The sequence below is a fragment of the Aptenodytes forsteri genome, unplaced genomic scaffold, assembly GCF_000699145.1.
Source record: "Aptenodytes forsteri isolate BGI_AS27 unplaced genomic scaffold, ASM69914v1 Scaffold207, whole genome shotgun sequence".
NCBI lineage: Eukaryota > Metazoa > Chordata > Aves > Sphenisciformes > Spheniscidae > Aptenodytes > Aptenodytes forsteri.
Genome location: NW_008794836.1, coordinates 5,609,856 through 5,632,925, shown reverse-complemented (window position 1 = coordinate 5,632,925; position 23,070 = coordinate 5,609,856). Strand labels below are relative to the sequence as shown.

At 38.3% G+C, this 23,070-nt stretch overlaps 1 protein-coding gene across 1 annotated transcript in view; it reads left to right on the top strand.

Annotated features, from left to right (window-relative positions):
• The window catches only part of ROBO2 (roundabout guidance receptor 2), a 427,603-nt gene that overhangs the window by 373,557 nt on the left and 30,976 nt on the right, over positions 1-23,070 (top strand). The window contains exons 20-24 of the mRNA XM_019470803.1: positions 5,803-5,845; positions 7,400-7,527; positions 11,755-12,036; positions 12,410-12,535; positions 16,909-17,065. Coding sequence (XP_019326348.1) covers positions 5,803-5,845; positions 7,400-7,527; positions 11,755-12,036; positions 12,410-12,535; positions 16,909-17,065 — 736 coding nt within the window. The remainder of the gene's footprint in view (positions 1-5,802; positions 5,846-7,399; positions 7,528-11,754; positions 12,037-12,409; positions 12,536-16,908; positions 17,066-23,070) is intronic.

Below are 23,070 nucleotides of genomic sequence, written 5' to 3'. Positions count from 1 at the left end.
TGTATGTTGTTCCCTTCAAAGTTATGATTCATAAGCAGTTTGGTTTCATATCTAAATATTTAGACAGTGGTATGTAGCTTTCAGAATTTCATCAGAGACGGCTGTCAATGAAGTTTTACTAAAGGAGAATTTATCCTAATATACTCAGATTTTAGAAGGTGCACACTTTTTGTTCAGATATCTGCTTTAAATTCTTCCTTCAGAAGGTTGCAGAATGTGCAGATTTGACTGTGTAATAAAGAGAATTGAATATATTAGTGGAACATTCATATATTTACTCTATTTCAGACACAAAACAAAAACCTATTTTTTTCAGTTATTTCTGATGTAAATGTTTTTTGTTTTATTTTTCTTCAGTGGTATTTGCAAATGTGTAGAACTTAGAACACTAAAAATAGTTGTTTAAAAGTCTGGATTCTGCAGTTATATAATTACTTGCTGAAAATGTTCTTTTGGGTCATTTTCAGATTATGGGTTATTCACTGGGACTATTTGTTATTTGTATTCTGTTATTAGGCTCCTAAGAGGTATAATTTCTGCTGTGTGACTAAACCACTGTAACACTCTGTGTAGGAGAAGAGCAAACAGCAAATGTCACCCAATTGGTAAAGATTTGTGCCAGAGAAGAGTAATTGGTTGAATTAAATTCATTAAGCTTTCTGTCTTTGTGAACATTTTCATAAGCACTGATCGATTGCTCAGATGGTCACAAATAAAGTGACATTGAAAATCATAGCTAAATCTTTTTACTTATTTTCCGTTGAACTGACTCCGGTAGTTACTGAGCCACAATTCTGTACATCACTATTCCTCCACTTCCCTTTCCCCCATCATGACTCACCAGGCATTGATTCTCAGTAATATCAGTGTTACAAAACATGTGATTTTCGACTATGTTTGCTAGATTACTACTGGTAAGTAGTAGTGTCATCGTCTGCGGCTGTACAAGAAGTATACATTTTTCGGGACCATGACATACTGTCAGCAAAACAAAATCTGGCACAGAGACACTAAATACAAATGTTACCCCTTTTCAGTCATCTGTTCTGTGATATAAAGGAAGGATTGGTCTTACTTTTGTGAGTTTCTATAAAAGCTAAAGTACTGCTGCACTGGTTTTTTTTGTATTTTTGTGGTTACCGTTTACTCAGATTGCCTGGGTATAAACACGCACTGTGGGTTTCTACATGATACAAGAAAAGACAGATGGCACAAAAGACATATCTGACCACTTCTCATATAATAGATGATTTGTTTCATTCCCGTATTACAATGACAGAACAGAATTTGTTTATTTTGTACTAGAAGTTGCAATTCTCTTTTCACATTTTGGTATAAGGACTTATACAACAAAGGCATGGAATCTATTTGTAGAAATAAGAGAAATTTAATTCACTTGCTTATCTTTCCTGTGCACTCAAACTCATTGTTGTGCCAGTACCCACTCACTTGAATACTCAGGTGTTTTCAAGTGTCTAGGCCATCAGTCATGCAAAGAAAGTAAATATGTATTTTCACTTAGGAGTAGGTAAGCTTATTTAGTGACTAGTGCTCCTTGGGATTAAAGATTTCATGAAACTAAGTAAACAAAAACAAATTAAAAATAGATAGAGAATTATGGAATGCTACACATTTTATGTGCAACTCCTGAAACTGTTAAATGAGTGCCGTGGTTTAGCCCCAGCCTGTGGTTTAAGCACCACACAGCCTCTCGCTCACTCCCCCCCAGTGGAACGGGGGAGAGAATCGGAAGGGTAAAAATGAGAAAACTCCTGGGTTGAGATAAAGACAGTTTAATAGGCAAAGCAAAAGCCGCGCACGCAAGCAAAGCAAAACAAGGAATTCATTCACTGCTTCCCATGGGCAGGCAGGTGTTCAGCCATCCCCAGGAAAGCAGGGCTCCATCACGCGTAACGGTGACTTGGGAAGACAAACGCCATCACTCCGAATGTCTCCCTCTTCCTTCTTCTTCCCCCAGCTTTATATGCTGAGCATGACGTCACATGGTGTGGAATATCCCTTTGGGGTCAGCTGAATCATCCAAAGGTAGACAGAAGATTTGATGGAATTTTTATATGCTGATTATCTGTTCTGAGTTAATGCTTATTAAAAGAGGATTAATCTACATTCATATTTGAGGAACAGCTTATCAGAAAAAGGAATGAGACTTGGCTGGCAACATTAAAGTTTTCATTTGCGGTAGGAAAATGTGGCCTACTAGAGATAGGCAATACAGAAAGCTTTCTAAAGCTTTCTAAAGCTTTCTTGCCTCAGAATGTCAACTTCCTATACATTCCTATTTTTCCAATTCTAACCGGCATGAAGATTAAGTTTAACCTTGTCAGATAATATTAGTAAATGGTTTGGGTACCTCCTCATATATTTAGTAAAAAGCACATGGAAAGCTCCTTAACGTATGCTGTTCTTCATACAAATATATACAATATAATTTCCTTAAATATTTATGCATTTAAAATGCACTTTGGATTATATTTCTGCATTTTTACAGTCCTTGAAGTATAAGCTGGTGGGGATTCCTTCAAAATCTCTCTATGCAGAGGTTATTTTTTCATCTTCTTTTGAAAACCAATCTCATCCCTGCAGGTCTTCAGCCTTTCTAAGAACATATATCAGATGCAAAGAATGCTGAAAGAGCCTTTTTGCTTCCTCGGTGACAAAAAGCCAGGGAGATGGGTGGGTCAGTGATAGGGACATCCTTCCCTTCCTCCTCTTACATTGCCCCTTGAAATTGCTCTGCTTCTTTCTGAAGTGGAGACAGGATGAATAAAGCCAGCTGTCTGTGTGTTTTATTTTTACAGTGACATCTACAAGCCTGCATCGCATTAAGTATGCTCCTATTCAGGCGCTTAGACTTGTTTTGTAATTGCAGAAATCAAACTGCAGGCAAAAATGCTGACAAAACGTACGGCAGGAATGATAAACATAGTGCTTGTGTTGGCAGCCTGACCATATCTTCTGTTGTTAGCTGTCTTTCCTTTCATAATATTGATGCTAAAAGAAAGGCACCTTCTCTATCCAGCCTCAGGTAGCCCATTTATGGATGGCATCAGGAATATGATTTTCTTTCTGTAACATGCTGATGACATGTCCACGCTTCAAGAGGAATCTTAGCTAGCTTAGTTGATATTGCATAGCCTTTTCCACCAAGAATAGTAGCTAAAATACTTTCTTGTTTATTTTCTCATGAAGATTATAACCATTCATGCATTGGTATACAGGGTGGAGGATAAATGAAAGAACCTGTGCTCCTTCCCAGTTCCATACACATCACATGAGCCAGGCACAGTCTTCCCCAGAAAAAACAATGTCACTGCAAGTCAAGTTCTTTTTTTAATAAACTAAGCCGAACCTTTCTTCTAAAAACAGTGTTTATGTTGGGAGGGTGTAAGATTATTTCATGTAGGAAAAAAACAGGAAACTGTTACTACCACCAGGATACACAGATAGAAGAAAAAAGAGTAAATGCTGTGATACCTGTCTCTTCTCAACAAGCTCATATGCCACAGCCAATCTGCAGCAATTATGGCTCTAGCGAAGAGGTTTCGATGTCATGTCTTCTTGATAGGTTTCTCACAGCATGCCTTGGAGTTTTTTCCATACCTCACTACACGGAAAATAAAATGTGTCTGGCAAACATTGCTGCAATCTCCTACTAGCTCCCCCATTTTAGCTTTGATTTATAAGGGTATGCAAGGGATATAAATACTTTGAAGACCACGAGGTTGGGGGGGGGGGTCCATATGACATGCATAGTTAAAATCTCACACACCTGTATGTGCTGTACAAGTGGTGACAATATTACTTTAAAATTATTTCTGGTAGATGGTAGTCTAAACAAGAACATTAATCCCAAGAAGTTTTCAGAAAGTATGTTTTACTGGAATTCCCTTAAATCTGTAAACATCATTTATAAGAGTTGTTACTGAATGCGCCTGTGTTTCTCATTTTCCTTATTTCTTGTTGCTTTGACAAATGCAGAAAATTGGAGAAATGGAGTATTAAATTTGAAGGGGAGGAGGAGAAAGGAAACAGCATCAAATGTACTTTTGACCAACATGCTTTGAAACACAGCCAGGCAGTACCCACCTCTTTGCACATTCACACATGGTATCCACAGCACTTCAGATTATTCACTTTTAAGCAATGAGTGATACAGTCATTTGACAGCCTGTTAGAAACAACGTGAATGAAAGTAGCATTGGCTCTAAAATTAGCTGCAATGTTTTACCATGTCTTGTTTTTCAAAGCAGACTTTTATTTAATACTTCCCATGCTTGCATTTTGATTTTCTTTTCATTAATTGGTTTGATTACGTCCTTTCAAAATTCAGCTATTAACCATTTTGATGTGACATATGACTGCAGTGATTTTCTGATATTGATATTAGTCTGTTCTGCAGTGAAGGGTAATTAATCACGCTGCCCAAGCACTCTTCCAGCAGGGCTTCCAGAGGGACCAGTTTTGTCCCCTTTGCTGAACGTAGACTGTGAAATTATCCTAGGAGTTAATGAAGTGACAAGGATTCTATAGGGTATCAGAAGTATTTTCCCAGTGGATTTATGTCATTGCTAATTTTTTTAATGATTACAGCATTTCTGGTGGGTGTAGTAATTTTGTCTGATTAGAATGGTGTGTAATAGAAATCCTAGTCTTGAATTAGTGTAGTTTGGACTAATATTTCAAAAATCTTGCAAATACTCTGGGAGCGATAATTTAATGGTGGGAATGTCTGTCTTAAAAAGGCCAATAGTCTTTCCAAACCAAGGCCTATTTTAAATTAAACTGGCCACAGACTCTTCCATTCCTCTCTGAAATTTGAACCGTCATCTTGTCAGGGGCCTGTAAAGATGCAGGTGTCCAGGACATCGATATAATTTAATAGTCTGCCTTATCTATGCCTGACAATAAATAATGGGATATTGCCACTGAGAACCAGAGTAGTCTGTTGGCCTTGATTCAAAATATTTGCCAGTGCTTCAAAAAGGAGCATCAAATGTTGTCAGTTAGCATCTCACCAGTAATGTGGGTTTACCTATATTGCCCTGAAATGTAATCCTGTTAATAAGATAGATAAGGGACAGGCTGTTTTTTGTCAAACACCCATGAATGGAGCCATGAAAACAATTGTCTCCCTCTGAACGTATCCTTGGCATCCCCCATGGCAAGACTGGAAACACTTTCTCTTCCCAGTGATACTGGTGTGTATGCATTTGTGTGTGGGTGCTGGTTCTTATACTGTACTTCTAATGGAAACAGTGCAGCTGTATGCTTTTTTTTCACCCCTTCAGCTCTAATAGAGCTGCCACCTCTTCGTATTTGTCCTGGGAAATGGCATATTTGTGTGGTGACATTATATTACTGCATTACGACATGATGTTATTAACTCACTGGTGCAATGTCATTATGTACTGAAGGAAAAGCATGCCAAGAAAACAATTTCATCACATGGCAGTCTAGCAACGCAAAGTCATATGAAGGGGCCTGTGGTAAATTCAGGCCTTTTACCCAGGCAGCTGGTTTGCCTTGCAAGCTACGGACCAAACTGATGTTAGCCAATAAGGTGCAGTGAAATCCTAAACAAATTGTAACCCTAATGTGTTTGATCCTTTTCTCTCATATTTTCTGTACTTTATTATGTGATGATGCCAAGAGGCCTCCAATCTCAGACACTAAGCAGTTTGAATTGTTACTTTGAATTATTACTAATTGATTTTTCCCTGTCTTATATGTGTGTGCGTGTGTGTGTGTGTGTGTTTGTTTTGTTTTCCAACCAAAACACAGTCACTTTCCAAAGAGGAGATGGAGGACTAATGAGCAATGGAAGGTACGTTTCTTTGTACAAAGGTCTTTCCGTCCTGTTTATTTTTAAAATGAGGGATCTGAAAAATGCTGTAGGTGATGTACTTGGGTAATAACTGATCATTTGGAAGATTGACAATGCTAGGAGGAGTTAAGTAGCTTACCACAAGGTTTAATGACCTATCTGTTGTGCACTTTGGAGGAATCAAGCCCAGATGTTTCATATCTCCCAGATGCCCTGAAAGAAATGAGTAGTAAATATCACAAGGAATGTGTTCATTTGTTACTGGGATGTTTATTGCATTAATTAGACATTAGCAAATGAAGTTGCTGTTGTTTAAGACTCCTTATTGGCTCCCCCTAAATTGCTGTGAGTGAACAATTACACTTAATCGATCACGAAATAAATGATTCATGGATGATGAATAGGCTGTAGATTGATAGGACTGGATTCCACAACTTTGGCTACTCAATTGAAATTGATAAAAGCTGATAACGGGCCCATATATCCTCATCTATTTTCCCTTTGCCAATATGGAGATTGTAATTAGGCCCTGGTAATAACTTCCAATCTCCCGTTTAATCAATATTTTAGCAAAAAGAGATTAGGCCTAATGAGAGTGAGTAGATGTGGCAAGAAAGCGGCTGGGTCTTCTTATTGCCGTTTCCATAGAAACCTATGTTTCTCTTAGGGATTGTGCCAGGCAGGGGTCTATAACATACAATGATCGGAGATGTTGCTCCAACTTCATGAGTGCATTAATAACCTAGAAAAGCTGCGGAACTGTGGGTGGTTTTTTGTTTTCGTTTGGGGGAAGGGAGTGTCTGCAGGAAATGATTTCTTTTCCCTGTTAAACACAAACAGTCCACCTGCCTTGCTAAATTTCTGGCTGTTTATCCTGGGGTGAGAGAGACATGGTGCCTTATGGCCTGAGCGTACCTTCTCTTTCAACATACTCGCTGTTTAATACTGCTCTCAAAGCTGGGAATTACAGGGATATAAAAGCCATGCAGTAGTGGCAGGTAAAGATAGCTGTGGACTTTCCATTAATCTTACTCAAACCTGTTTGCCTCTAAACCATCCAAGAGTGCTCAGAGAAAGAGTTACCAGCCTGTAGATGACAGGCGTGCATTTGGGATGCAAGGGAAGGAAGAAATAGTAGCCCAAAGTCCTGGAAATGGCTGATACGGAGCAATCAGTTTGAGCGATGGCTCCCTTGAGGTGGTAATTTATCATGCAGCCCTGGTGTAGGATCCTGTGATGGTGCTGCCTAACCCCTGTTTCACACAGACAACGGAGTTCATTTGGATTCTGGCAGAATCATGATGGATGCCTAGTCCCACTTCTACTGACAAAGTTGATTTGTATATATCCTTAATTAACTGTTCAACGTCTTTAAATCATCAAAGGCTACACAATTTTAATTTGAAATAAATTAACGTCTTCTAAACTCTTTTTTACCTATGGTGTTAGAACAGTCAGATGGTCTCTTCAATCACTATTTGTCTCACAGATATATTAAATTTTGTAAATATATATATATTTGTATGTATACCTTTTTTTCTTATTCTGCTTCAGTCGACCAGGTCTGTTGAATGCAAGTGACCCCAGTTATCCTTGGCTTGCAGACTCTTGGCCTGCCACAAGTCTGCCAGTAAACAACAGCACTAGTGGACCCAATGATCTTGGCAATTTCGGTCGTGGAGGTAGGTTTCATTTTAAGTCACCATATAGTATACAATAGGTTTCTGTTAGTTAACATCTATGATAAACACTGTGTAATATTTTTAACATTATAGTTCTTTCTATGTTTGACTCAAGATTTGATTTAAAATTGACTTTAAAATGTTCATTTTGCTTTGTCTCTTTCTACTTCTTTAAAGTGAAGGTCTAGTTTGTAATTTACCCCACAGTGGTGAGACAGGGTCTGCTTATCATCTCAAGAGAAATGTATTTGTTGCTCAGATTCATTCTCTTTTGTGTGGAGATGAGCAATCTGCTGTGCAGGGCAATGTAGCCAGGGATAGAGGATGTCCGTAAGAGCAGAGAAGAACTCGGGGGATGCAGGAAGGATGTTCCTTCAGCAGAAGAAGGACAGAAGAACATTGTTGCTGTCAGCTTCCCCATCCCCTTCCTCCTGAGGGACTGCTCTCAGTCTCAACCATAACCCATGAAGAAGGCCTCAAAGGTCTTCAGAAACTTTCCTTCTTATTGGAGGAAAGAATACATAAAAGGGAACTATTTAGATTTTTTAGGGGTTTATTTCCATTTTGAATTGAAGGAGGCCCTTTGGGGAGATGAGGTAATGATTTATAATTATGGTGATGAATCTTTAGAGGGGTTATTTTCTTTCAAACTTTTTATTCAAATGGGAATTTCAAGATGTATGATTGGGATTTTCAAAAGTCATAATAATATTCACATCTCTGTGTTACTTCCTTGGTTTCTGTGGTGTTATAACACAGCTAGTTCTGCATAGTGGTGTTCAGAACAATGCTTCCTAATGTAAATGAGTATATAAATATTTTAAAGACATAAAAAGTAAAAAAAAATCAAGACAACTTTATATATAAAAAATACATTAAAATGCAAAAAATCTATAAAACCATCAAACTGATGTGAAAAGAATTCAGTTTTGAACTGTACCAGAATCTGCTTCTGAAAACCATCCCTCACATCGGTTATACGTTCCCATGCAAAACTTCTTGCCTGTGGTTTGACTACTGTGACTTCAAATTACAACAAAACACTCTAGATTTATTTTCCATATAAAAAAGTTGTAAAGCTCTTGTCTTACAAAAATATTATAAAGTAAGCAAAACTTTTGATAATACTTAGAAGGCAACTGAATAACTGCCAGCTTCTTTGTTGTGAATATCTTGAAAATAAAACCCTTCAGTACTTTTCCATCTTTCCATAAGCTCACATAATACAGAAAAATTACCATTTTCTTTTATCATTTGGCTCTATACAACTGAAACTGGAAGCATGTTTTAAAGCTTTTGGCATCAATGTGGATGAGGCATAGGTCCAAATTTGTCGAAGAGATGCAACAGTTATATTTGGAATTTCAGCAGCTTAATTCCACCCATGATCTTTACAGTTGAGCTCACGCTTTTATTCTGGCTGTTTTGGGACCACTTATCCCTATCTGTTTCAGCAGTTGAGTTTGGATGCTTCTGCTTTAAAGATGGGTTAGAAGTCAGAAGTCTTTTTAACATGGATTAACTGTATAGATAGAACTTGGGCCTCTTTTACTGGTTAAAAAGTCTGTGATAATGTAAAAGGTCTGTAAGAATTTTGAAAACATTAAGGTGGCAATCAGTCACTCTGGAAACTCAGAAGCTGAGGCAGGCAGTTCTAACATTACCTTTAAGAGTGAAATCCACGTTATGTCCTACATAGGCATTTGAGAGCAAGGGGGTGAGTGGGAAGCACAGGTTAGGTTTGGAGTTGCGTAAGGCCACGAAATGGTACTGCGTCTCCTGAGGCAGCAAGAAAGAGCTTCCCTCAGGAAGTACTTCAGCATTATTTCATTTATCTCAAGAGTTACAAAACAAGTTGGATTTTGGAGAGTTTTTGGGAAAGCATCCAGTGGGAAATGTGTGTTCATCTTTGATCTGAAATGTACAGTGTGGTTTTTTTGCTATGACAACTTGGTGGGAAAATCACACTTGACTTTTACTAGGTGATTATGGCACTGTGTAAAATGGCACTTTAATAGCTCTTTGAGTGCTTAGTGTATACATCTCATTGAAGTCAAAAAAGTAATCTGTGGTTGTACTGAAAATTCCCAGAATGTCTGGAGAACCTCAGCTTATTAGTAAGAATGACTGAAAATTCTTGGCTGGTGGGAAGCTATGCAACTTTCCCTTCAAGTGTGTGCAAATGTATAGTTCCCCATTTTAAAATGACTGTATGGAGATGATACCTTTTCAGTTGCCAGCAACGTGCTCTAAAAGATAGATATATGTCTGGGTACTTTAGAGATGAGCATTTTGCTAGTTTGTACTTCCGTGAGTCTGCAAAACCAGCACAGACAGGTTGAGCTGGACTTACTTCATTTTATACATCAACAACAAAATTTTACTAAACTTCAATCCATTATACTTTGATGAAACCAGTGGAAAGGAAAAATCTTCATATTGCGGATGAAATGCAAGGAAGGTAGGACTCCACTTGTCTCTCACATCTTATGCTGTAGTTGCACATAGATGCTTTTATGATTGTGTACTGCCCCTAGAAAGCACATTGGATACGTGCAGATAAATAGTAATAACCTGATTTTGAAATATGACCTGTAGCTTGCATTAATTGTAAATTTTTTGCACTTAAAATTTATCTGCAGATATAAGTTAATACAATTAAGGCATTTGAAATACTTGATTGTGCCCATTTCCCTGTTGTCTGCAAAACCAGATCATGCAGATAAACCCAAATTTAATCTCTGTTTCTGCAGTCTCTCTACTGAGCACTTGTTATTGCCATATTTAGTGCTAATATTATGTCGTTGCCCTGAGACTGCAGATGTTATTAGGGTCCATATTAAGATGTTCACTGTTGCACACATGAACGCAGTAGAAAATAGTTCTGTGGTCTAAATGTTCATCCCAGGAAAAAAAAAAAACAAACCAAACAAAAAACAGTGGGAGGAGGCCATGGTATCATATCCCATTGCTGAAAAAGCCTTGAGACAGAGGGCAACTGTATTCCCTGAGGTTGCACAAAACCCACATCTGAGTCTGGGACTGAGCCTAAACCCTTGTCTAGGTGCAAGAATAATCTTTTCTCTTTGGGGCTTACGATCTGTGATACCTAGAATGGGTTCTGAACATCCTCACTATAGGAGTATGCATTATCTCAAGTACGATCTAACAGTTGGAATCCATATCTGCCATCTGGCTATATAAAGCAAATGGCATATAAATGACGCATTTTTCTAACAAGTAAATTCCAGAATGGATTCAACTTTTCAGAGTCTAAATAAATTGTAAAAATAATACCATTTGATATATTGACCTCTAAGAGAGCAGGAAGAGGGTTATCTGCTGAGCTGTGGTTCTCCTTGGGACATCATGCCAGTCATCATTAGATTCTTCACACTTCAGTAGTCTCAGCTTCTAAATCTAGTATTCCACCAGCAAAGGTCACTACAATGTTTAGTAAGGAGAGAGATTGCCAATCTAACTGATTAAAAGTACAAATTACAGTGTGTGATAGGATTCAAAAGATGTAGAAAAGTCGACAGATATTTAGTTAAATATGCTGTTCTGTCTTTCAGGTAAATGTACTGGAGCATTTGAACAAGTCGTTCTCCATGTGACTGATCACTTACATCCCTTCAGAATAACAGATTTTCTTTCACATATCGGGAACAACTTGGTTTTGTCAGGTTTTTCTTTTGTTGAAAAGGAGAAATGTACTAGCTAATGTCAAAAAGAAAATTAGATAAGCTGATGCATAAAACTTCAAGGAAGTCAAGGTGTTGCCCTTAAAAAATTACTTTGAGAGCTTTGGCATCCATTTAAGAGTTTTGCTACATATTTGCTGGGAAAGTTTCCTCTGTCATTTGTAGATTCACTCCTTTCATCATTTCCCTGAAGCCCAGACAGTTTCATTGGTTCTGACATAGAGTGAACAATTGAAAACATTCTTCAGTAGAGAAATATTCCAAACTTCACTTTCACAGTTGAAGGTATGGAAAAAAAAAGATGGTTTTAGGCAGTGAGACGTGAAGGACAAGTGGCAGGCCTGTCACAGATGCTGATAGCTTGGCGATGGTTGTACATCATCTTCCCTTCGTTGGCTCATGGACCTGTCTCAGCTGAAATGCAAACGTGCAAAACGACACATTTATTTTTCATCTTAAACCTTGATACTTTCAGGCTTCCTGTGCATCAATGATTTGTTTCATTCCCCTTTGTTTCCCACAGATGTGCTGCCACCAGTGCCAGGGCAAGGAGATAAAACCGCTACTATGCTTTCTGATGGAGCCATTTACAGCAGCATTGACTTCACCACGAAAACTAGTTACAACAGTTCCAGCCAAATTACGCAAGCCACACCGTATGCCACCACCCAGATACTGCATTCCAACAGCATCCATGAGTTGGCTGTCGACTTACCTGATCCTCAGTGGAAAAGCTCAATTCAACAAAAAAATGACCTGATGGGATTCGGTTACTCTCTCCCAGACCAAGGCAAAGGCAACAATGGTAACTACAGCTCTTATTTTCCGGAGCCCTTGGCTTTATACTGTATCATCTATGCATGAATTGGAAAAACCTTTTTAGTATGTGAGACTCTGTTCGTATTTACCGTAACTAATGCTTGCATACCTTGCATGCATGCTGGACCTCACACAATCACAAAATATATTGTTCTGCGCTTTTAATCCCCTTTGTCCTGTGCTAATCACCAAGCCATCTGCCTTCCACTAGGCTAGGATAGGTATACATTTAAAAAAAAACATTAAAACTTGCTGCCCCACCACATCTGCCGTTGACTTGCTAACTGCATGTGTTGCATGTGCTTGTGCTGTCAACTAATCACACGATGCCACTGTGACCTTTGCCCTTTAACCCTTAGCCTTGCTTTACATCCCTGACTACCGCGTGGCTGAGGGATTGGCTAATAGATTGCCACACAACCAGTCACAGGATTTCAGCACCACCAGCTCCCACAACAGCTCCGAAAGGAGTGGCAGCCTCTCAGGTTGGTTCCACCGCCGTGGGTGGGTGAGGGACGGAGGGGTGTTGGTGAGCAGCTGGCCAGGGAGGTGGAAAACCTCCCAGGTGCACTTTGCGGATAGGTACGAAGGTGCCTGCCCACTGGAACGTCAGCGAACAGCGTCACGTTGGCCTTTACTAAAAAAAAAATGCCTTTTGCAAAACCTATTTGGAGATAATTGGAGAATCCTCCCAACCAGTGCTTGTCGGCGCAGTTGCAAACCTTGCCTTGTCACATCCTTTCCCTGACAGCACAGTTCATGGAGCAAATATATTTCCACATCAATCCTCAGTTTATAGGTCTCCCCACACTGAACTTCATGAGGAGATTAATATTTGTGTTGAGCTGTTAACAGATTCCCCACTCCCACGAGCTGTTTCTAAATGTTGTTTTTCAGTGAAGCAGCTCAGAAATAAATGTAGGGCCTTGCAAGATGACTGGGGTTTCAAAAATTGTGCCAAGTCTGCATACAAACAGAACGTAAATTTTATGTGTGTGCTGCATGTTATATTGGAAACATGACACATTTTCATTGGATGAAAATGATTGTAGTACATGTGGTTGTGTATTATATTTAAACACACCTGTTTCTTGATTTCTTTAATTTTGCTTACTTGTTGCTTATGTTATGTATAACTGTCATTTTTTTTCAAAACTGAAAAGCCAGCAATTAAAATGAAAGTCTGCTGTTTCACTTAACTGAAATATGAGAGAGCTGAAGGGATTTAAATTTCAAATTCACACTATATCCGTAGCTTTTTGAATTTCCACTATAAGTTGGAGCAATCGTAACAGTAACAGATCAACCCTAGAAATGGCTTCTTTATGTCAATTTCAATGACTATTCAAATTAAATGTTGAGATTAGAAGCCTATAATCATTGGCCCGTAACTCAAATAGCCAAATGTGTTTGCAAGTCTTGTGTCCTCATGGGGAGTATTAGCTGATTTGAGTGAGATCGAAAAATAGGCTTATGGCATTGACAGAGAGGTATCTGGGAGCTCAGTTCATACGATACTTCAAGAACGTTCTTGTTCCTTGTATGTGAGATGTATTGGCAAATAGCTTAGGAAATCGGCTTGCTCCTCTGGCTGCATGAAAATGCAGAAATTGATATGCTGAGGTACATATGTGCCAGCTATCAGAGGGCAGTATCACACTTTAGATGTGTTGACAGCTACAGCTGCCTAAGAATTTTCTCAGAAAATACAAAGTTTCATTGGAAAATGCCAGTTGAACAAAAGCTGGACTTTGCACAAATATTTCAAGTGAAACATCTTTTGTGTAGTGTTTCTCAGTTTGAAGTAAATTTTCTGATGACGCACGGAAACTTCAGGTTAGCCAGTCTTTCTATGGCCAGGGCACTCCTGTTGTGATCAAAGCAGCTCACACCTGGATGCCCCAATGCTCAGATGAGCGTCAGACTATTGGGCTGCAGAGTCAGTATTTTTGCTCTCCCTTGCCCACTAATTATATCTTTAATACCGGCTAATTATGTCTGTAACACATAAGAAACTGGGGGAGACCTTCAAATGGTCCGATAATTAGAGCATCACTGGAGTCAGAGACCAGCTTTGATTGCGTAGTCCCCATTGGGGTGATCAGGGACTTGTTCTCTCACTTCCTTGGTTAGTACTTTAAGTACTACTTATTATTCTGACTAAGTTTCTGTCTCTCTCAAATGAATATCATGAGAAATCCTGTTCCACTGTGGAATGGAAAATAGCTAAAAACTCAACTGCTTTGTGAGGCAGGGAAATTTTGTGGCTGTACTTTGCACAGCTCCCAGCTTATGTCAGTGCTATGATCATGAGCCCGACTGGCAAATACTTTTTCCAGGACCTGATTCATCTAGAGATTTAAAAAATATAATTGAATTTCAGTGTGAGGAGACACTGAAACATCAAGCATCATTGCTATGGGGAAACAAGGCTTCAGTGCAACAGTTTTCAAACACACACCAGGCATTACGTATTAGGTGTCTGTTCCACTAGTCTGACAGTGGAGTAACTCTGCCCATGGGGACAGAAGAGAAATCTCCTGCTCAACTGTACTGTGCAGGCTGCTTTCCCTACCGGTAATGACCCTGGAGGGCCTTTCTTTTATTTCTTCATCTGAACAGTTCCTCAGCTCTCTGCTTCACTCTTTCTAATAGCTCCGTTATCTTTGACCTTTCTCTCCAAAACCCCCCAAATCCAAGTGACTCCATACTAGCACCCCACACATCCAACCTCCATTTTAGCAGTCTCCTAAGATTACCAAGATGCTACACTTCCAAAATCTTCCTCTCCACCTCCACTAATCTCTAAGCTGAAGGTCTTCTCTGCATTTCTCTTCTCTGACTATTCCTAGTTTAAATCCCCCTGCAACTCCCTCTCTCTCTCTCTCTCTCACGCATGTGCTTTCCTCCCAAAGCAGCCCCTCCTGCCTTAGCTCTTGTTGGCTCCTACTCCTGCTGACTTTTCAAAAATTCCCCCGTGTCCCACAAATTAAAATTAATGTACTTCCTTTGTACTGTTCTGTGACCCTATTTCTAACTGCGCTTTCTGCCATACCTGTGCTTTGAAAGCTTCATTTTCCCTCCAGAAGGCTCGTGTATTTGTTCCTTCATCGCCACCATCACTGCGGTTTCTTTTCTGTTGATCAAAATGTTCTTTCCCTTTTCAAGAAAGCTTCCCTCTCTGCCAGGCTATGAAAGGAGGGAAGAGCCTGTCTTGCATCCTAATAGATGGAGTATCAGCTTAGTTCGCACATAGTGAATGACAGGGTCTTGGCTGGACTTACTATAAATACTCCAAGACAAGGAAGGAAGAGCTCTGGTCTGGAATTGACTAGTGGAAAGCAAAGTCTTGTTTGCAACATGCTGCCAGCCAGGCTGATTAGAAACCTTGCCGGACATGTTGCCTGTCTCTAGCAGCCACAACAGGAGGTGAAAAGAGAAGTCTTGGCTACTTCTGACTCACGGAATCACCTTATTTCTTCCCTCTCTATTCATTCCTGTTTTGGTCCAGCTGACATTTGGTGATAACAGAAGAAAGCCACTGCCCCTCAGGCAAAAAGTCCCATGACGTGTTTGTCGCTATTGCTAGAATTGCACCTCCTTCTGGATGTGTCTATGCCTAAAGCTAGAGCCGTGGCAAGAGTCGTGGTGCCTGCCAGTGCACACCGTGCCACGCTGCCTTGCAAGTCAGTTGTGATTTTTTTCATTCATTACTGATGAGAACTTTTTACGTTTTTTTTTTTTTTGGCTGATCCTTATAAATCAGCAAGAGGCGTCAGTGGGTAAGATGGATTAGACTGTGCTTTTTGCAACAGGCAAGGGATGAGTGATTGCCATCTGGTTACCCCACTGAAAAAGCATATGACAAACCATTCTTCCACCCAACAACCCAGAGAGTTTGAAAGCCACAACAAAATGGCAATAAATAGATGGGTCTCCAAGCAGTCAAGGGATTTGAAATTTTGTGTCATTCTTCCTTCTTAATGAATTCCTGACAAGAAAAAGAGGAGTCAGGGCAAAATAAAAGAAGCGAAACAAGTGGGAAGAGAACTTTTTCTGTAAGATCACTTCCCCACAAATGGAAGTGTCTCAACTGGAGGACTGGGTACAAGGATGATAAGAAAAGAAAAGAGGCCTTAAGCAAAATGCATTGCTCACCTCATTTCTACTAGCCTCCTCCATTAGAGTTGTACATCAGAAATAGAACCTCTTCTCCGTAGAGGCACAAGGTATTTGAATCCTGTGAAACAGACAGTCCTAAAACATTGCAGATGACTTCCTGATGTTTTAAAAAATGGAACTTAGCAAATTCCGATCAGCAAAACCCTGTTTCTTTTTGTTTTGACAACTTACACTTGTCATTCTGGCTGAAAGATATTGAGTCTAATGACAATTTTTTTAGATTATGTCCTTAACCTCTGTGTTTTCCACAGAAAAAGATTATGCAAAACAGTGTTATAAGCACATTGGATTCTGACATTTGAAATAATTTGCTATGGTCTATTACATTTTTATCTAACAGTGAATTCAAGCAGACATGAATAAATCAGTAAATGTATTTCTGATATAGCAAAACATGTCTTTCCTTGGTTATGCACTGCTGTGGTGCAAATGTATGGAGTTTTAAAAGGAAGTGATTTTCAGCAATTACTCAGAATATTTTTCCATTCCATTCTATTATTATTTATAACCTTGTAACAGCATTAGCACGTTGATGCTGATTCTGCTGAGATATAAATACATCTTCTTTTTTGGGGCATGCCATCTGGAATCAGAATTCTTTCAAAGAAATGTAAATAGCTAGCTTTTTTCCCCACATTATATCTCTAACATTTTATTTTTCTTTTTGGATTTGCAGGTGGCAAAGGAGGGAAAAAGAAGAAAAACAAAAATACTGCCAAGCCCCAGAAAAATAATGGTTCAAGCTGGGCCAGTGTTCCCCTCCCACCCCCTCCTGTGCAGCCGCTTCCAGGCACAGAGCTGGAACACTATGGGGTGGATCAGCAAGAAGCAGGGTAATTTTCTTCTTTTTCTTTTGAAGAAAAATTTGTGGTTTGCAGAGATGAGGCCCTTTTTAAAAAAAATTTGCTAAGTGACGATGTTACTCTGTTTTGTTTAAAATAAAAAAGAGAGAGCACCTTATCCTATAGACTTATTCAAGGCTACGGAGGAGGAATGTTTGCATATCTTCTCTTGATAGTGACTGAAGATGGAAATAAAAGTGACCTTGCTTCATCATCATGTAGGGCTTCTCTGCTTACTCATGCTGAGAAGTATCTCACTTCATAGGCAGCTTAATTGAATTCTGTTGGGACTGCTTGCAAATGATGGGACTCAGAGTGAGTAAGGATGACATAATCTGGCTCCTTGTATTTTTTCACTGCTTTGATGTTTAAAAATATTAGAGCCAACAGAACAAAAAACCTCACACTAAATTGGATTAATTTTAGAAGATCTACCAGTGGATAATAATCTTCTCATCGGCTTTTAAAAGAAATTTCACAGTTGAGGAAGGCATGCTATTTATAGGCCTTTTTTTGTTATTTAAACAACTCTTGGGTTTCTGGAACAGTACACTTATTTTTGGATAGCTTAAACTTGTTCTCAAGGACACAAGATCACACAAGAAGCACTAAATGAGAGGAAAGAGACATTTCCTGCACAAAGAACAATCATGGAAAGCTTTTTAAAAAGTGAAATTATGTGAAATACCAGGTTATCAAACTCTGGAGGAAAATCAGAATATATAGAAAAATAGTTTACCGTAGTCAGCTCTGTTGGAGCCTTTGAGAATCATTGTTCTGTCAGGGACAAATTTCTGCCTGTTTAAACACATGGATTAATCAATATTTCCTAAGGATGGAACATATGTTTTAAAAATCATTGTAATAGCTTTACTGAATAAAAATATTTCCAGTGTTATCTCTTTTGTAAGCATGAATTGATCATCACTACTTGTATAATGAAAATTAGAAGAATTAAATATTAATATTTGAGTGTCTACCAAGTCCTTCAACTCTTAAAATGAATAATAGCTAACTGTGAAAGTCAGCGGAGTTCCTTTTAAAATGATGGTTCATTCAGGCTATATTATAGTTAGAATTTCAAAGCAAATGCAAGGGAAAATGAATAACCTTACTGATTGTAAGTGTTGTTTAAAAGTCAAGGCAAAAAGTGCATATAATCATTATGTTCTCTATTCTGTTATAAAAAGCTAAAATAAATTTAAGATGGTTTCGCCATATAATATTTGTCTTTATCAGTTTATATCCTTAAAACACATGTGCAGCCATTTCACTAAAATAATTATGCTATAGAAGGCAAACAACTTGGATTTTCTTTCAGGATGATGAAATAGCATAAAAGGTAAATGGAAATACCTTCTAGAGAAATCCCTTGTGACACAGGGCTTGACTCCTCAGTTGCAAAGTGTCTGTTATTGAGCTGGAAGGAACGATGTTGGTCACCAAGACAACACTGGTTATTTAAGGATAAGGTAATCACCCGCCTTCCAGGTTCCCAACAATTCAGACTTAGTTTTTCCTCTGATTATCTTTTGAATTACTCTTCTCTGGTTTTTGTAATATCTCATTAATTTTGGTTGTAACAAGATGTTCTAATGTGCATTTTACCGAACACAAAAAAAAATTGAAGATTAGCTTACAGTATCAGTCTTGAGCTACAGTAATTTGCAACCGACTTTACTGAAACCAATGAATCCGCAATGCCCATACTTCCTGAGGATGTATCCAATACTAATGGTTGTTCTGTATTCAGGGGTTGATCTTGTTCCTGTGGTTTTCAACATGCTAAAATGGAATGAATCATAGACTGCATTCCTTATGTTGCCTTTAATATTGACATATTGGGTAAAAAAAAAAAAGAAAGCAATTTTTTTAAACTGTTCTGTTTTTCTTGATTTGCTTTGATGTGTACTGTGTATGACAAGTTAAATGTGTTTTAATTTTAGAATTAATTACATGCAGATGTAATTACATTGTAAATTACAATTGAAAAATGAACTTCCAGTCAGAAAAACTGAAGACTTTAATAAAGTTCTCACAATGTGATATGAAAGGTGAACGTTTAGAGCAATAAAATAAGGAAGCTGGCATCTAAACAGAGACTTATTTTTCTGTGCATGTCTTCCTATAATTCGAATTCAAGTGTGAGTTTCATTGGCATGAGTATCCCAAATAAACTAAACAATTTTGACACCTGATTTTGCTTACTAGAAATTAACACTAGTGGCCTATTGGCTTATAAATTGTAAAAGAAAATCCACAATAGCAGCAAGTGAAAAAAAAGTCACCTAACTTAATCATAGGTAAGGATGAAAAAAACCACACTCTTAGTTCTCTCTACCGTCTTCTCCCCAGAAGAACTGAGGTTCTCATTCACCTCCATTTTTCCTTATGCAACAAACATAAGGAAAGGTGAACATGTTAATCCAAGCAGCCATTTTATATAATGTGGTTAGCTTTTGAGATGTCTTAAATTCCTATTTAGCCTGTGCAGAAGGTCTGTTTATACTGTTGTTTCCCTAGCAAGCTCTCTCCTGTGAAACTTTCCCCTTTTTTGTGGTCTTCTACAAACTCTGTGCTTGTTCCTTGTTGTCTTCCTCAATTTTCTCTTATATATACCGCAGAGTCTTTGAAGTTTCTCTTTTCCTGTAGTAGCTCCCAATCAAGCATGTTCCCTTTCCCGCCCTTTTCAGAGAAGATGGTTTTGCTTGGTTTTATCTAATAAACTTGACAGTAAGGAAATGCTTATTACTTATTCATTATCATCTACTTAGATTTTTTCACCAATAATATGCATGATCTTGAGCCAACCCCAGTAAAGGCAGTCTTCATATTGTTATCATTGGTTATTTTTATTTCTTACTATTGATTCCGCCTTAAAACGGAATATTAGCTACTGGATATCAATATATTTGATGGTCATTTTCTCTTTTTAGAAAAAATAAAGAAGGTAATACCTTTTACATCAAAAAATCCTTTCTGGCAAGGCCTAGAGAGGGAAGCTTTCTTTGTTGCAACAATGTGTGTAATGAAACAGAATTGTTATAGAATGTGCCCCTTATCTATCACATACATATAAACATGGGTGTGTTATCAAATTTGTTCTCATCCTAAATCCAAAACACAGCACTGTACCAGCTACTAGGAAGGAAATTAACTCTATCCCTGCCAAAACCAGGACAATCACATCTGTTTTTTATTTTGAAGAAAAAAATCTATCAATGTAATGAACCAAGCTTTTTAATAACAAAAGATTAGTATAGAATAAAAGTGCTGAGAATAGAATAAAAATCATTAGAAACATAGAGAGTCGTGTTTGTTAACCAGAACTTATTTAGGGACTTAATTATCATGAAAGTACGATCAGAGGTCCCTCGTGAAGTTAAGGTGCTTAGATTTTAATAAGAAGTACTTGAAAAATGTTGCATGCATTTTCACCAAGTTGTATGTACACATGGATGTGATCGATATTCGCTATGCTGGTTCCAGAAGTTTCAATAACCGTATCATTTATATGAGGTGTAGTTACTATGTAGTCTGTTAGGTTTGCTAGCTTCTTCTTGCAGATTTTTTTCTTTTATAAAATGCAGGTTAGAACTGGTGGCTTTTCGGCCATCTTGCATTATGAAGACAAAGGTTCTTGTACCTGAGATCTTGAATCTCAATGTCCTGAACTTCAGGCTTAGGCTCCTTTCCATTTCAAACAAAATCTAGGTAAAGATACGGTACTTGTGCAGAATCTTTTTACTAAGAAATCTTTTTACTATCAAGCTGAACGTTGGGGGATTTGAAGCAAGTAGGGTCAAAAGGCGAGCACATCCAAAGCTCATTTATGCATTACTGAAAAGTCACTAAGGAGTATCTTTCTGCCCTGTCCCTTTTCAAGAAGAAGCCATTATACCAAAGCATGAGGTTGAGAGAGTAAAAGTAAGTGGCAAAGCTGTTGCACTGTACATTTTTAGCAGCACGAGTTAGGATGGTCCCTTCACCCTTGGGTGACAATGTCATGAGTGAATATTGCAAGGAAAGACAAATTAGAGCTAGTCATATCTTAATTGTCTCCTAAGGAATTGAATTGGTATCATGTAACATTTTCTTAAATCTCTGTGTTATGGAAATGGTAATGACCATTCACTCAAAAGCTCCTAAGTGCCAAGTGTTAAGCTGCAGCATTTATTTGCACCTCTGTACACAAACGTATGTTTGTGTATCTATATACGTTTATATCTAGGTATACATTTAAAGTGATACCGGCCTTAATTACAAGATGTGTCTTCCGCAGACTTTTGGATGATTAAGTCAGGTTGTTTTAGCTATCCTGAATCTCTATTTTTAAATACAGACTACAGACTTTTGAATAAGGAAAAAGTAGTTTAGTTAATTTCAGAAATCTTTGGATTTTGCTTACAGTAAATGTTCTCTTCATAATACAGGTTTTGAAACTTCTCTGTTTCAGTGTTCCCAGCCTTTTTGTAACCCAGCTTCACACTTGAGAAAATTGGCAGTGATTAATTTTTCTCTGGGAAATTGGTAATTCCTTCCTTCCAAATCAGGAGCCTTAAAGCAGTATTTTTAAACTGGTTTGAGAAATTAACTGTATAACGCAATGCATTGCCTGCCTGCATGGCAGACACAAGGGGTGTACCTTGTCAGCAGTCTTTGAAGGTGGAAAGAAAATAAAGTGACTTAGATGACGCTTGGGGAATGGTTGTTAGAGTATGAGATGGAGTGAAGGAGCTGTGAAAGCTTTTGGTTGTCTGGTTTCCTTTTGAAAAGAGCTGTCTAACCTGAGGTATTTTGTAATACGCCGGGAGTTAAGAAGAAATGTGTGCAGATGCTCAAGATACTGCAGACAGGCTGGATGTTTTGAAGATGGGAAGAGTAGACAGTGTTGAGATTTGAGTGGTGTAATCATCAGCAGAGCTGTGCACGACTGAAGTTTTGTTCAGATTAGGGAATTACTCTGGGGAGATAATACATGGGGAATGACCGCAGTCATAGGGCCTATGTGTCTTGGGTGATGCTGGTGTCTCTAAGGGACAGGGTCCTGGGTTGATACTGTAATACAACGCTGAATTGAAAGGTCTGTGATGAGGACAGAGACAGAAAAGGATTGAATTGCTGGAAAAACTTACACAAGAAGTGGTAGTAGAATATAAAGCTTCTGTTTCTAGCCCTGATCAGATGTAGCATCATCTCTTACACCTTTGGTATAAGACTAAAAATTGAACCACAAAAACCTGTCAGAACATCTTTTATATGCGGAGAGAAGAATTTGGTATTGAAGAATATTGGTAGTTGTTAATCTTTTAATTTACTTTGGGCAGATGTGTTGAAAGTGTTCGGAAATTTAGCACTGTCTAGGTAAGTCCCAGTAAAGATTGGTTAGGAGGTGGGGTGCTGGCAGAGCTGTCAACATGTCACAGCTGGTGCTGTGACATAGTGTATGCTTAGGGTCAGTGCTGCTGCGACATGAATGTATTACACGTCACAGTAGATACCTATATGCAGTGTGGTAAGACCAGAGTTTATGTGGGCAGTGTAGCTTTTTATCTAAGCTACAAAATAAAAAAAAAATAATAAATTTATAGACAAATAAAAGGGAGGATGGGAGTAAGGAAGGGCGTAAGTGCAACTACTTAAAGCTTGCTCTGTCTTTTAAGAATGCTGCTATTTTCATGTCTAGGTCAATTTTCTTGTGTTCTCCTAGGTTAATGATCCAGGAAGTGAGTTCATTTTTGTTGTTGATTGTGGCGTAACATTATCTAATCACCATTAACAAATGAGATAATGGATCGGTAATTTTTTTGTTCAAACTGCTTAGCAGTTGTGGGAAAAATTAAACAGACTCAGTAAGGAGAATTTGAGCGATTATGACCCTGTTTTCAATAAATGTTAAAGCTCACACTGTGTGCAAGGGTTCAAGCTGTAGCAGAAATCCTGTATACCTCCTACTGCATGTCAGAGATGAGATTGAATATATACTAAGTTTACCT